The 12,063-nt window shown below is 40.1% G+C and overlaps 1 protein-coding gene across 8 annotated transcripts in view; it reads left to right on the top strand.

The window, feature by feature from the left end:
• Window positions 1–12,063, top strand: part of MBNL3 (muscleblind like splicing regulator 3) — a 121,228-nt gene that overhangs the window by 94,794 nt on the left and 14,371 nt on the right. For 7 of the 8 annotated variants that reach the window (XM_059883512.1, XM_059883513.1, XM_059883511.1 and 4 more), the window contains 3 exons: window positions 6,875–7,069; window positions 8,339–8,575; window positions 11,743–11,905. In XM_059883512.1, coding sequence (XP_059739495.1) covers window positions 6,875–7,069; window positions 8,339–8,575; window positions 11,743–11,905 — 595 coding nt within the window. The remainder of the gene's footprint in view (window positions 1–6,874; window positions 7,070–8,338; window positions 8,576–11,742; window positions 11,906–12,063) is intronic. The other variant, NM_001192740.1, reaches the window with a different exon arrangement.

Genomic DNA, 12,063 nt, shown 5'->3' with positions numbered 1-12,063 from the left:
CTTAGCATTCTGGCCATACAAAAACAGGGCAGGCTGAATTGGTTCAGGGGCTGTGGTTTGCCAACTATTACCCTAGAACACAAGCTCTTGAACAGTAAGTACTCTATAATCCCGGGGTGAGTTTCATGAGGTCCTTGAACTTCCTGAGATCACAGTTTGTACCCATATGAATTTTTCCATGGGCAGGGTCCACAGCTCTTATTAGACTCCCAGAGAAGTTCAGGACTTGAAAAATATTAGGTGCCACTGTTCTAGAGACAATTCGCCAAATTTTAGAATGCATTTCCTAAGGTCCCAATAGTTCTAAGTACTTGGGGCTTCCCAGGTGGCACTAGTGGTAAAGAATCTGCCTGGCAACACAGGAGACAGAAGAGACGTGGGTTTGATCCCTGGGTTGGGGCGATCCCCTGGAGAAGGGCATGGAAACCCACTCCAGTATTCTTGCCTGGAGAATCCCATGGACAGAGGAGCCTGGCGGGCTACAGTCCATAGGGTCACAAAGAGTCAGACGTGATTAAAGCGACTAGCACACACACACGTGCAAGTAACCAGTAACTTGTGGGAATTCCTACCCTAGCAGCTAATACTGCAAGACACATTGAGGGTAAATAATTGTCTAGGTGATCTTTTTATTCATATAGTCAGTTGTTGCCATCATTCTTGTTGGTTTTACAAGATTCAAGAAAGATGAAAATCCATACCCTTTGTTCTAAGAGAAAAGCTTTCTCATATTTTCAAATATTTAGTAAACGATTTGTAGGCTTGAGTGAACATCTGAAACATATTTAAGTGCCTGGTCAATTTGGGCTGTATATAGAAATCAGATTCAACCTGTTAGGTACCTTTTTATTTAAAATTAAGACTACCCCACAGGTTGGTTCATGTTTAGCTCAACTTACATCAAGGGCTGCAAGACAGGTACAGGAAGGATTAAATTTGCTTATTAAAATTGAATGTGTGAACTTGCGGCTGCCTGATATAACAGGTGGCTGTTAAATAAAGCTAAGCCCTTGAATGTTCAAATTCATGAAATGGAATACTTACCCTGGGGCAGAGGTGGTGGTGAAAAACAGAAATGTCCATTTGAAAATAAATAAGAAACTCAGGAGTTCCAGCTGTGCCCAAGGGTTGAGAATTTTAAAAAAGAAAAAAAAAAAAAAAAAAAAGACCTACTTCTTCTCAATAAACAGCATTATAGAATCAAGTTTATACCAAAGAGGAAATAGTTGTAAAATCTACAATGCTAACTTTAAAATGTAAATATGATACAGTATAATCTTACAAACCCTAAGCTTTTTCAGCAAGCCCCTTGCACTATTTATATAGACTTCCAATTAATTTACAGCTTGTTTTCATGAGATTGGAACATATAACAAACCTAAGAAGGTTAAAATATATTCCAGGTTAACCAGTAAATTTTCCCCCAAAAATGAAGGAAAAAAATACAGAAGTTCAGAGCTATTATAACAGGAAGCATTGCTACATGTCCATTATTCCTAAATATTATTAATTGATCAGTATTTATTAGTGATTAATAATTTTGTAATCTAGATAATTCACTCATCTGCCAGTTTTCCTTTTAATTCAATAGCTTTAGAAAATATAATAATGGCTCTTCTTGGTTCTGTACTTTTACCATTTGAGATTTTTGCTAATTTTGAGACAGCCTGAATCATCAAATTGATAGTCTGTCTTCAGTTCAGTTCAGTCACTCAGTCGTGTCCGACTCTTTGCGACCCCATGAATCGCAGCATGCCAGGCCTCCCTATCCATCACCAGCTCCCGGAGTTTACCCAAACCCATGTCCATCGAGTCGGTGATGCCATCCAGCCATCTCATCCTCTGTCGTCCCCTTTTCCTCCTGACCCAACCCCTCCCAGCATCAGGGTGTTTTCCAATGAGTTAACTCTTAGCGTGAGGTGGCCAAAGTATTGGAGTTTCAGCTTTAGCATCAGTCCTTCCAATGAACACCCAGGACTGATCTCCTTTAGAATGGACTGGTTGGATCTCCTTGCAGTCCAAGGGACTCTCAAGAGTCTTCTCCAACACCACAGTTCAAAAGCATCAATTCTTGGGCGCTCAGCCTTCTTCACAGTCCAACTCTCACATCCATACATGACCACTGGGAAAACCATAGCCTTGACTAGACGGACCTTTGTTGGCAAAGTAATGTCTCTGCTTTTGAATATGCTATCTAGATTGGTCATAACTTTCCTTCCAAGGAGTATGCGTCTTTTAATTTCATGGCTGCAGTCACCATCTGCAGTGATTTTGGAGCCCCCAAAAATAAAGTCTGACACTGTTTCCCCATCTATTTCCCATGAAGTGATGGGACCAGATGCCATGATCTTCGTTTTCTGAGTGTTGAGCTTTATGCCAACTTTTTCACTCTCCTCTTTCACCTTCATCAAGAGGCTTTTTAGTTCCTCTTCACTTTCTGCCATAAGGGTGGTGTCATCTGCATATCTGAGGTGATTGATATTTCTCCCGGCAATCTTGATTCCAGCTTGTGCTTCTTCCAGCCCAGCGTTTCTCATGATGTACTCTGCATAGAAGTTAAATAAGCAGGGTGACAATATACAGCCTTGATGTACTCCTTCTCCTATTTGGAACCAGTCTGTTGTTCCATGTCCCGTTCTAACTGTTGCTTCCTGACCTGAATTCCTGATTTCTCAAGAGGCAGGTCAGGTGGTCTGGTATTACCATCTCTTTCAGAATTTTCCACAGTTTATTGTGATCCACACAGTCAAAGGCTTTGGCATAGTCAATAAAGCAGAAATAGATGCTTTTCTGGAACTCTTGCTTTTTCCATGATCCAGCAGATGTTGGCAATTTGATCTCTAGTTCCTCTGCCTTTGGTAAAACCAGCTTGAACATCTGGAAGTTCACGGTTCACGTATTGCTGAAGCCTGGCTTGGAGAATTTTGAGCATTACTTTACTAGTGTGTGAGATGAGTGCAATTGTGCAGTAGTTTGAGCATTCTTTTGCATTGTCTTTCTTTGGGATTGGAATGAAAACTGACCTCTTCCAGTCCTGTGGCCACTGCTGAGTTTTCCAAATTTGCTGGCATATTGAGTTCAGCACTTTCACAGCGTCATCTTTCAGGATTTGAAATAGCTCAACTGGAATTCCATCACTTCCACTAGCTTTGTTAGTAGTGATGCTTTCTAAGGCCCACTTGACTTCACATTCCAGGATGTCTGGCTCTAGGTGAGTGATCACACCATTGTGATTATCTGAGTCGTGAAGATCTTTTTTGTACAGTTCTTCTGTGTATTCTTACCACCTCTTCTTAATATCTTCTGCTTCTGTTAGGTCCATACCATTTCTGTCCTTTATCGAGCCCATCTTTGCATGAAATGTTGCCTTGGTATCTGTAATTTTCTTGAAGAGATCTCTAGTCTTTCCCATTCTGTTGTTTTCCTCTATTTCTTTGCATTGATCGCTGAGGAAGGCTTTCTTATCTCTTCTTGCTATCCTTTGGAACTCTGCATTCAGATGGTTATATCTTTCCTTTTCTCCTTTGCTGTTCGCTACTCTTCTTTTCAAAGCTATTTGTAAAGCCTCCTCAGACAGCCATTTTGCTTTTTTGCATTTCTTTTCCATGGGGATGGTCTTGATCCCTGTCTCCTGTACAATGTCACGAACCTCATTCCATAGTTCAGCAGGCACTCTATCTATCAGATCTAGGCCATTAAATCTATTTCTCACTTCCACTGTATAATCATAAGGGATTTGATTTAGGTCATACCTGAATGGTCTACTGATTCTCCCTACTTTCTTCAATTTAAGTCTGAATTTGGCAATAAGGAGTTCATGACCACAGTCAGCTCCTGGTCTTGTTTTTGCCGACTGTATAGAGCTTCTCCATCTTTGGCTACAAAGATTATAATCAGTCTGATTTCAGTGTTGACCATCTGGTGATGTCCATGTGTAGAGTCTTCTCTTGTGTTGTTGGAAGAGTGTATTTGCTATGACCAGTGTGTTCTCTTGGCAGAACCCTATTAGCCTTTGCCCCATTTGCCTGTTACTCTGGATGTTTCTTGACTTCCTACTTTTGCATTTCAGTCCCCTATAATGAAAAGGACATCTTTCTAAAAGGTCTTGTAGGTCTTCATAGAACTGTTCAACTTCAACTTCTTCAGCGTTACTGGTCGGGGCATAGGCTTGGATCACTGTGATACTGAGTGGTTTGCCTTGGAAACGAACAGATATCATTCTGTCATTTTTGAGATTGCATCCAAGTACTGAATTTTGGACTCTTTTGTTGACTATGATGGCTACTCCATTTCTTCTAAGGGATTCCTGCCCACAGTAGTAGATATAATGGTCATCTGACTTAAATTCACCCATTCCAGTCCGTTTTAGTTCACTGATTCCTAGAATGTCGACGTTCACTCTTGCCATCTCCTGCTTGACCACTTCCAATTTGCCTTGATTCATGGACCTGACATTCCAGGTTCCTATGCAATATTACTCTTTATAGCATCAGACCTTGCTTCTATCAACAGTCACATCCACAACTGGGTGTTGTTTTTGCTTTGGTTCCATCTCTTCATTCTTTCTTGTGTTATTTCTCCATTGATCTCCAGTAGCATATTGGGCACCTACCCACCTGGGGAGTTCCTCTTTCAGTATCCTATCATTTTGCCTTTTCATACTGTTCATGGGGTTCTCAAGGCCAAGAATACTGAAGTGGTTTGCCATTCCCTTCTCCAGTGGACCACATTCTGTCAGACGAAGTCTTAGCTCATTATATAAAATAATATCACATCAGTTAATTCCTGAAGCTTTGTATCTCATTCTGTGAGAAGTATGATATGTTCCTATAACCTGTTATATCACAGTGCTAGTTAGGGTGGGTCAGCCTTTGGCTTTTGTCCTCAAACCTTAAGGCACTTCCTCTGACTGCCCCATCATCTTTCCTCCCACGTGGTGTCACCCCTTTCCTCTTAAAACTCTTGGCCACCATGCCTTCTCTACTTACCGTGATGAGTCTTACTAGTTTGGAAGCGGGCGGGACATGTTCTTTCCATTGTTCCTAATTTGCCAGTTAGCTAATGATAAATTCACTGTGGAGAAGGAAATAATAACCCACTCCAGTATTTTTGCCTGGAAAATTCCATGGACAGAGGAGCCTGTGGGCTACAGTCCATGGTGTTGCAAAGAGTTGGACACAACTTAGCAAGTAAACAAAACTCATCTAAGGCTTCCCCAGTGGCTCAGTGGTAAAGAATCCGCCTGCAGTGCAGGAGACACAGGAGCCACACGTTCAGTCTTTGGGTGGGGAAGGTCCCCTGTAGTAGGAAATGGCAACCCACTCCAGTATTCTTGCCTGGAAAAATTCCATAGACAGGAGGAGCCTGGCAGGGCTACAGTCCATGTGATTACAAAAGATTTGGAAACAACTTAGTGACTAAACAACAAAGTCATCTTAAGGTAGAGTGCTAATGGGGAAGCCCTTCCTTCCAAGGTGAATGTGGTTTATAACACGGGTTTCATGGAGAAGGCTATGCTGGTGAAAATTTCAACTCCAGCTAGGGGGTGGCTGCATGAATATAGACTGTCCCTCACTTCCTACTCTACAGAGTCCTACTCTACCTCCATTTAGAACCGTTCCTATTATTGTGATCTAGCACAGGATGTGGGCACAGCTTGACAGTGCAACAGATGTTTTTTTTTTTTAGTGAAAGAAATTAAAAAGAAAGCAAGAACACATGCTCTTAGTAATACATGAGACATCACCGGTTGTACCGCAGTGCACCTACCGTATAAAGTCACTATTAGAAATATACTACGTTTAACCAGGATTTGTTATTCATTCATTAAAACGTTTACATTTATTTTTAAATTATGTCATTGATTTTATCAGTCATTCACTATGTATATTGGGTGCTGTAGGGGAGGCAAGAGAACTATCAAAGAAATTATCACCACATTGAGAAGAAAAGATGCTCCCATGTGGAACACACTGGAAAACAGCACAGTAAAGTGATACATTATTTCATCACAGATAATAATAAAGGCAATACATATATTACACTCTTTGAGATCAGGACTGGTAAAAAATTTAAAAACCCAGTAATAGCCTTTTGCATTTCCAAGCCTTTACCAGTTATACTCTAGTGTATGTACCTTATAATCCTGTTATCTCTCCCTGCCTAACAGGAATCCTATTTAGGATATTTAGGGCCCTCTTTTAAACTGTGCATATTATCTGGTCCCTTAGATAAAGACAAGGCTAGTCAAGTCAGATTCGTTTGTAAAATAAGACCTCTTTTAAAAAAATGACCATACCATTCTCCTTTTAGGTAGACAGCAAGAAGTTGTGAAAGCTCTCACCTTTTAAAATCCACTCCTTTCTTCCTCCCTCTTTGCCTGTCTTCATAATTGATAGTGGGCTGGGAAGAAAAGCAAGTGTTCGGTAGGGCAGGTGGGAACCATGGTGGGACCAGAAGCTTTGGAGCAAAGCAGTACTGCCAGGAAGAGAAAGGAGGACAGTGAAATGAATGGGGCCTTCAGAATGCCCACATATATGATATCGATGGTGACAAGGTTTTTACGTAAAAGTGGAAGTGCTAGGGAAAACATGTTTGGAACAGACTCCATCAGTGCGATTTGATTTACCTAACTCATAAATGTTAAAATTATGTGGCTTGGTTTATCAGCTTACCAGTAAGTTTGTTACTCAAAGAGATTTGTTGGTTTAAAAGGAACTCTTATATGGGAATTAATATGATACTAAAAATAAATCAGAAGATACAGTGGTAAATTTTGATATGGCTTATGCTTTTTGAAAGACTGCTTCTTTGTGTAATAATAGGAATAATCTATTGACCTCTAACACCTTTTTTTCTTCTTTTAAACATACAGAATTCTTTTCCTGTGAATCCTGCAATTGCAGCTAATCCTGCCATGGCTTACAATCCTTACTTACCTCATCATCCTGGGATGGGCCTGGTCCCCGCCGAACTGGTACAAAACGCACCTGTTCTGATTTCTGGAAACCCACCTCTGCCACTGCCAGGGCCTGTTGGTCCAAAACCGATACGTTCAGATAAACTGGAGGTATTTGTGTAGAAATCTATGAATACTCATAAGGGTAGATATTAGCCTTATGCATAAACATTTCCAGAACCTGGTGTCTTAAATGCTTTAAATAAGTACATCTGGGTTTTAAGCTGCTGGAATATAACCTCAGAGAAGTATTAGACGTTTTACTGCTGCAGTTTTACCCTGTTATGAAGTGCACAGTTGTACAGTAGGTCAAACAATGTCTTAGTTTGCCCGGCTGCTGATTGTGTGTCTCCTCTGTTATGGCACAGAGAGTCTGGTGGGCATGCTCCAGCTTTACAGTCTGGAATTACAGTCTGTATTCACTGGTGGATCTCTACTTGCTAGAATAATCAAACTGAAAATAAAAGACCCATTAACTGCCTATGAATGCAGAATGTAAATGAGTCTCATAGAGTCTAAACCTGTTTCTCCATATTATGAATGATGTACTAGATCAGAAATATCCTTATACCTAAGAAAAGGAAACTAAAAATTGCAAACAGCTTTTTGATTTATGGAAATCCTTCAAACTATGTCCTTTTTCATAAGTTGAAATAAATAACTAGTCAGTTTCTTACAAAGTCAGCTCCATTGGCAGCTCCTCAAATGCTTGGCTATGTATCGGACTGGAATCTGTACATGTCCTTTAGTCATGGTTCACACGTCTGCTTGTAAAAAGCACATTGTTGTGTGATAAAGACATATCTTGGTCCTTAACAAAATAATCCTCTCCTGCAAATATAGCTAATTACACTTTAGGCTGTGTATCAAGTGGAGGATTAAAAACTGGTTTTCAATAATTGGTTGTTGTTGGTTAATCGCTAAGTTATATCCAACTCTTTTGCAACCCCATACACTGTAGCCCACCAGGCTCCTCTGTCCATGGGATTTTCCAGGCAAGAATACTGGAGTGGGCTGCCATTTCCTACTCCAGGGGATCTTTCCAACCCAGGGATCAAGCCTGCGTCTCCTGTATTGGCAGGTGATTCTTTATTGCTGAGCCACCAGGGAAGCCTAATTTTCAAGAATACTTTCATTTCAATGTAAGGAAAGCTGACAAACTTCCTTTGGGGACAATGGATTGTTATCTTTCTTGGAAGAGAAATTTTGTTTATGTTTATGTCTCATAGTGACTATGGCTTGACTTTATCCTTCAAGTTTTGAAATTTTTCCTAAATAGATGACAAAAGAATATGTACTGTTGCTCTTACATTCACTGGCAAAATAAATAAAAACTGATAACCTTCCAAGCGTCAATGTGATTTTTTTTTTTTTTTTAAGGTTTGCCGTGAATTTCAGCGAGGTAATTGTACCCGTGGTGAGAATGATTGCCGCTATGCTCACCCTACTGATGTGTCCATGATTGAGACAAGTGATAATACTGTGACCATCTGCATGGATTATATCAAAGGTCGATGCTCCCGGGAGAAATGCAAGTATTTTCATCCTCCTGCGCACTTGCAAGCCAAACTCAAAGCAGCTCATTACCAGATGAACCATTCAGCTGCCACTGCAATGGTAAGAACAGGCTAGGACTTGTCGACTCTCTGTTTGGGGATAAATGATTCATATATGCCTCAATTTGTCTAATACCCTGGAATCACAATCTTGGATAGTCATGAGTGGACCTTAAAATGAATCTCCTAGGATATAAACTGGAAAGGAAAGAACCTATTTATTCTAATTCACTAAAAGTGTCTAAAGGTAATTATTTAAAAGCTTTCCTAATGATTCTTACTGTGCTTTTTCTCCCATTTTTTAAGAAGGAGTAAATTATACAACTTAAGCAGTAAATTATTTTTGAGTGATTTTTACAGCCTAACTAACCTTAATATCCTGTGAGCCACCTAGATGGGCACTTTGCTGGTAATATCCTTAGTAACTTTCAAAAACAGAGGACTTGGAGGATGAGTTGGTAATTAAGTTCTGATTCCCAAAAGTTGATGATTTCAAGGCAGCAGCCAGGCAAGGCTTGAGGGGGAATTTCTATATGGTTGGGAGAAGAGACCTGACTATTGGGTTGCCATAGTAAGTAAATTTTGGAGAAAAGTTAGTTCTACTTAACTATGTAAGGTAGGAGGTAGAAAAAATACTTTCATAACACTATTGTATGATAGGCTGAAAAGTAGGAATTATGATTACTTAGGTTTGTCATAGTTGTCAATTATTTTGATAGGCTGTAAGCTATCCATTTCTTTTACATCCTGGACCTTTCCTCATGTAATACGGTATAACCCAAATAAGGGACAACATTCTGAGGAAAGCTCATTTTTCCTGGCTGTGGGAGAAAATCACCTCCATGACCCTGAAGCCCATGACAGAGATCTTTCCTTTTCATGAGAGAGATACATTTATTTTCAGGCATCCCTATTTATTAAGAAGGTTTTCTCATACTGAGTTAAAATCTACCTCACTTTAACTGGCACATACACTTATTTTATTACCAAAAAACGTCTATCCCTATTTCATAGGAACCTGATTCTCATGTCTTTTCTCTAAACCAAATGCCCCAAATTTCTCCAAACTTCTCTCACAGATGACAGCTCTGGGGCCACCGCACCAATGTTGGACTTGTCCCTCTTTCTCAGTAACCCTGCTCTCTCATAACTGAACCCACGACTTTGTGAAAGAGCTGAGCACCAACATAGAACACACTTATTTTCTCCCTTCATCTGGACAGCAGAATCTGTGAATGAATGTTAAAAAAAAAAAAAAAAGACTTCTTCACATTTTTTGTCTTAAATTCTTTTGAATGAGGGAGTTTTTAGCTATGAAAATAGGAAGGTATCCAGAATATCAATGCAGAATTTAAGCCTCCAATTGTTAGTTATTTCTGTTGGTGGCATAGAGAAAATACAGTTGGCTCCCTAAAAATAAAGGTTCTCATATGCATGGGATGCATGAGAAATGGCTTGCCTGTGCTTTGGTAAACCTGTCCCATGCTCAGTCATGGGACTTTCATATGTATGTGCCTATTTCTGATGATTTTGGTGTGTTTGGTAAGATATATATGTCAGTCCCAAATTTCCATGTAGAGTTAAATATACTATATAATAGGCCTTCAACTGATATTTTTGAACATCAATATAAAATGCCTTTCTGAGTCATCAGAGCAGAGTCTTCAAGGTAAAAGTTGCATTTACCCATAGGAATTTGTGTGAGATAAGATTAAACAAAGGGGGCTGCATGAAGAAGTTTAAACTTTCTGTATTGTAAGGATTCACAGTTGAAATGCTTTTTGAAAGGAGATTTTTTTTTTTTACTCTGTTCTTGTTCATGCTCAGGTTGAAATCACTGAAAGCAACTTGTATGCATATAAAAGACTTGAAGACGTGCTATAAAGTTCCCAAATAAAAATAGAGATACTGTTAGGCCTTCTTTATCCACAGGAATAAGGAGGTCATGGCGTGCCCTCTTTGGCATATGGAAGGCTAGGTACTCAGCATAAATGTGCCCATCTCCTTAAGAATTTAGAGCATACCCAGTTGTCAGCAGGACATGTTTTTAAAGTACTCTGCAGTTAGTAGAGGGAAAAATGTCAGGTCCAATTTCTCTAGTGAATCTGATCCAGGGGCAAGTTTGACTGAATATTATAAGCACAGTAGGATTTTAAAGAATTGTAGACATGAAAGGAAGATTTTAACACAGTAAGAGTAAAACCTCTTACCTTAAATTCAACCTTACAAGGTCTTAACAAAGCAAATGGTACATACCGAAATGCCCGGCGGGTCTCTAAATAAATGAGAATTGCGTACATTTTGCTAACTATGGTTTCTAGGTGAGATGGATGGTGCAGGCGATTCATTCATTTGCTTTTTCCTTACACATTAGTTGGGAAATATACAGTTATAGGGTTTGGACCTGAAATCCTTATATAAATTGAATTTCGGAGCTACAGAATCAGACTCAGATCTACTGACATCTGTTTTTTTTCACCTATATGCCATTTATCTCCTTGATTTAGATCAGTTTGAACTGGCAAAAATCCCTTTCCTGTTAATAAGTTGCTTCTGCTAATCTCATTGTAATAGGTGAATAGATGAGCATCGCTTACATGTTAGTTTTATGTATTTTTCATTTTTGTTTGTTTCTTTTTGGTTGCACAGGGTCTTTGTTGCTGCGTGTGGGCTTTCTCTAGTTGTGGTGCACAGACTTCTCATTGCGGTGGCTTCTGTCGTGGCGGAGCACAGGCTCTAGGGTGCCCAGGGTCCAGTAATTGCAGTTCCTGGGCTCTAAAGCACAGGCTTTGTAGTTGTGATGCTGGGGTTTGTTGCTCCACAGGCATGTTGCATCAGGGATCGGAACTGTGTCTCTTGCACTGGCAGGCAGATTCTCCACCACTGACCCACCTGGGAAGCCTTCGATGTTAATTTTAAATGATTCTTTGCTGTCAACAGCATCCTGTCACATCTTGCCCACCTGATGAAGTCCTTTTCAACTTCACTCATTTGTCTAAATTAGTGAAGCTGAAAAACTTCTTCCACCCCCGATATGTTCATTTTCTATTTTGGACTGAGTATGTAGTCATATAGTGAACGACTTCATCTCTTTAGTTGGTTACCTTGCTCAATGGTGACCCTCGCAAAGGGTGCCCAGGCCAGACTTTATTTAACTGCTGCTTGCTTGGTCTGAGTACATATTTTACTTTCCTTGGTATTACTTATTAATCTATCCTTCCCTCACAGGGCCTACAGCCTGGTACACTGCAACTGATACCAAAGAGATCGGCACTTGAAAAGGTCAGTTGTGCCCCACCAGTCTTTAATCCCAATGTGTTCCACCGCCAACAGGCTCTGCCTAACGTGCCGATGCCGCAGCCGCAGCCACAGCCGCAGTTCATTCCTACAGGTGAGAATGGGGCTGGGCCCTGTAAGTTGAGTGGTGTTGTGAGTGAATACACTTTACACCAGCTTTCAAAGAAATGGTCAATGGGTATTTTGATTAGAAATAAAACAACGCAGTTATGCTCAGTCTGTTTGTATACAGAACCAACTGTTTTCCTGTGA

Source organism: Bos taurus, chromosome X (assembly GCF_002263795.3).
Source record: "Bos taurus isolate L1 Dominette 01449 registration number 42190680 breed Hereford chromosome X, ARS-UCD2.0, whole genome shotgun sequence".
Classification (NCBI taxonomy): Eukaryota; Metazoa; Chordata; class Mammalia; order Artiodactyla; family Bovidae; genus Bos; species Bos taurus.
Note: the sequence above shows the minus strand (reverse complement) of the source record. Positions and strands in the feature narration are given on the sequence as shown.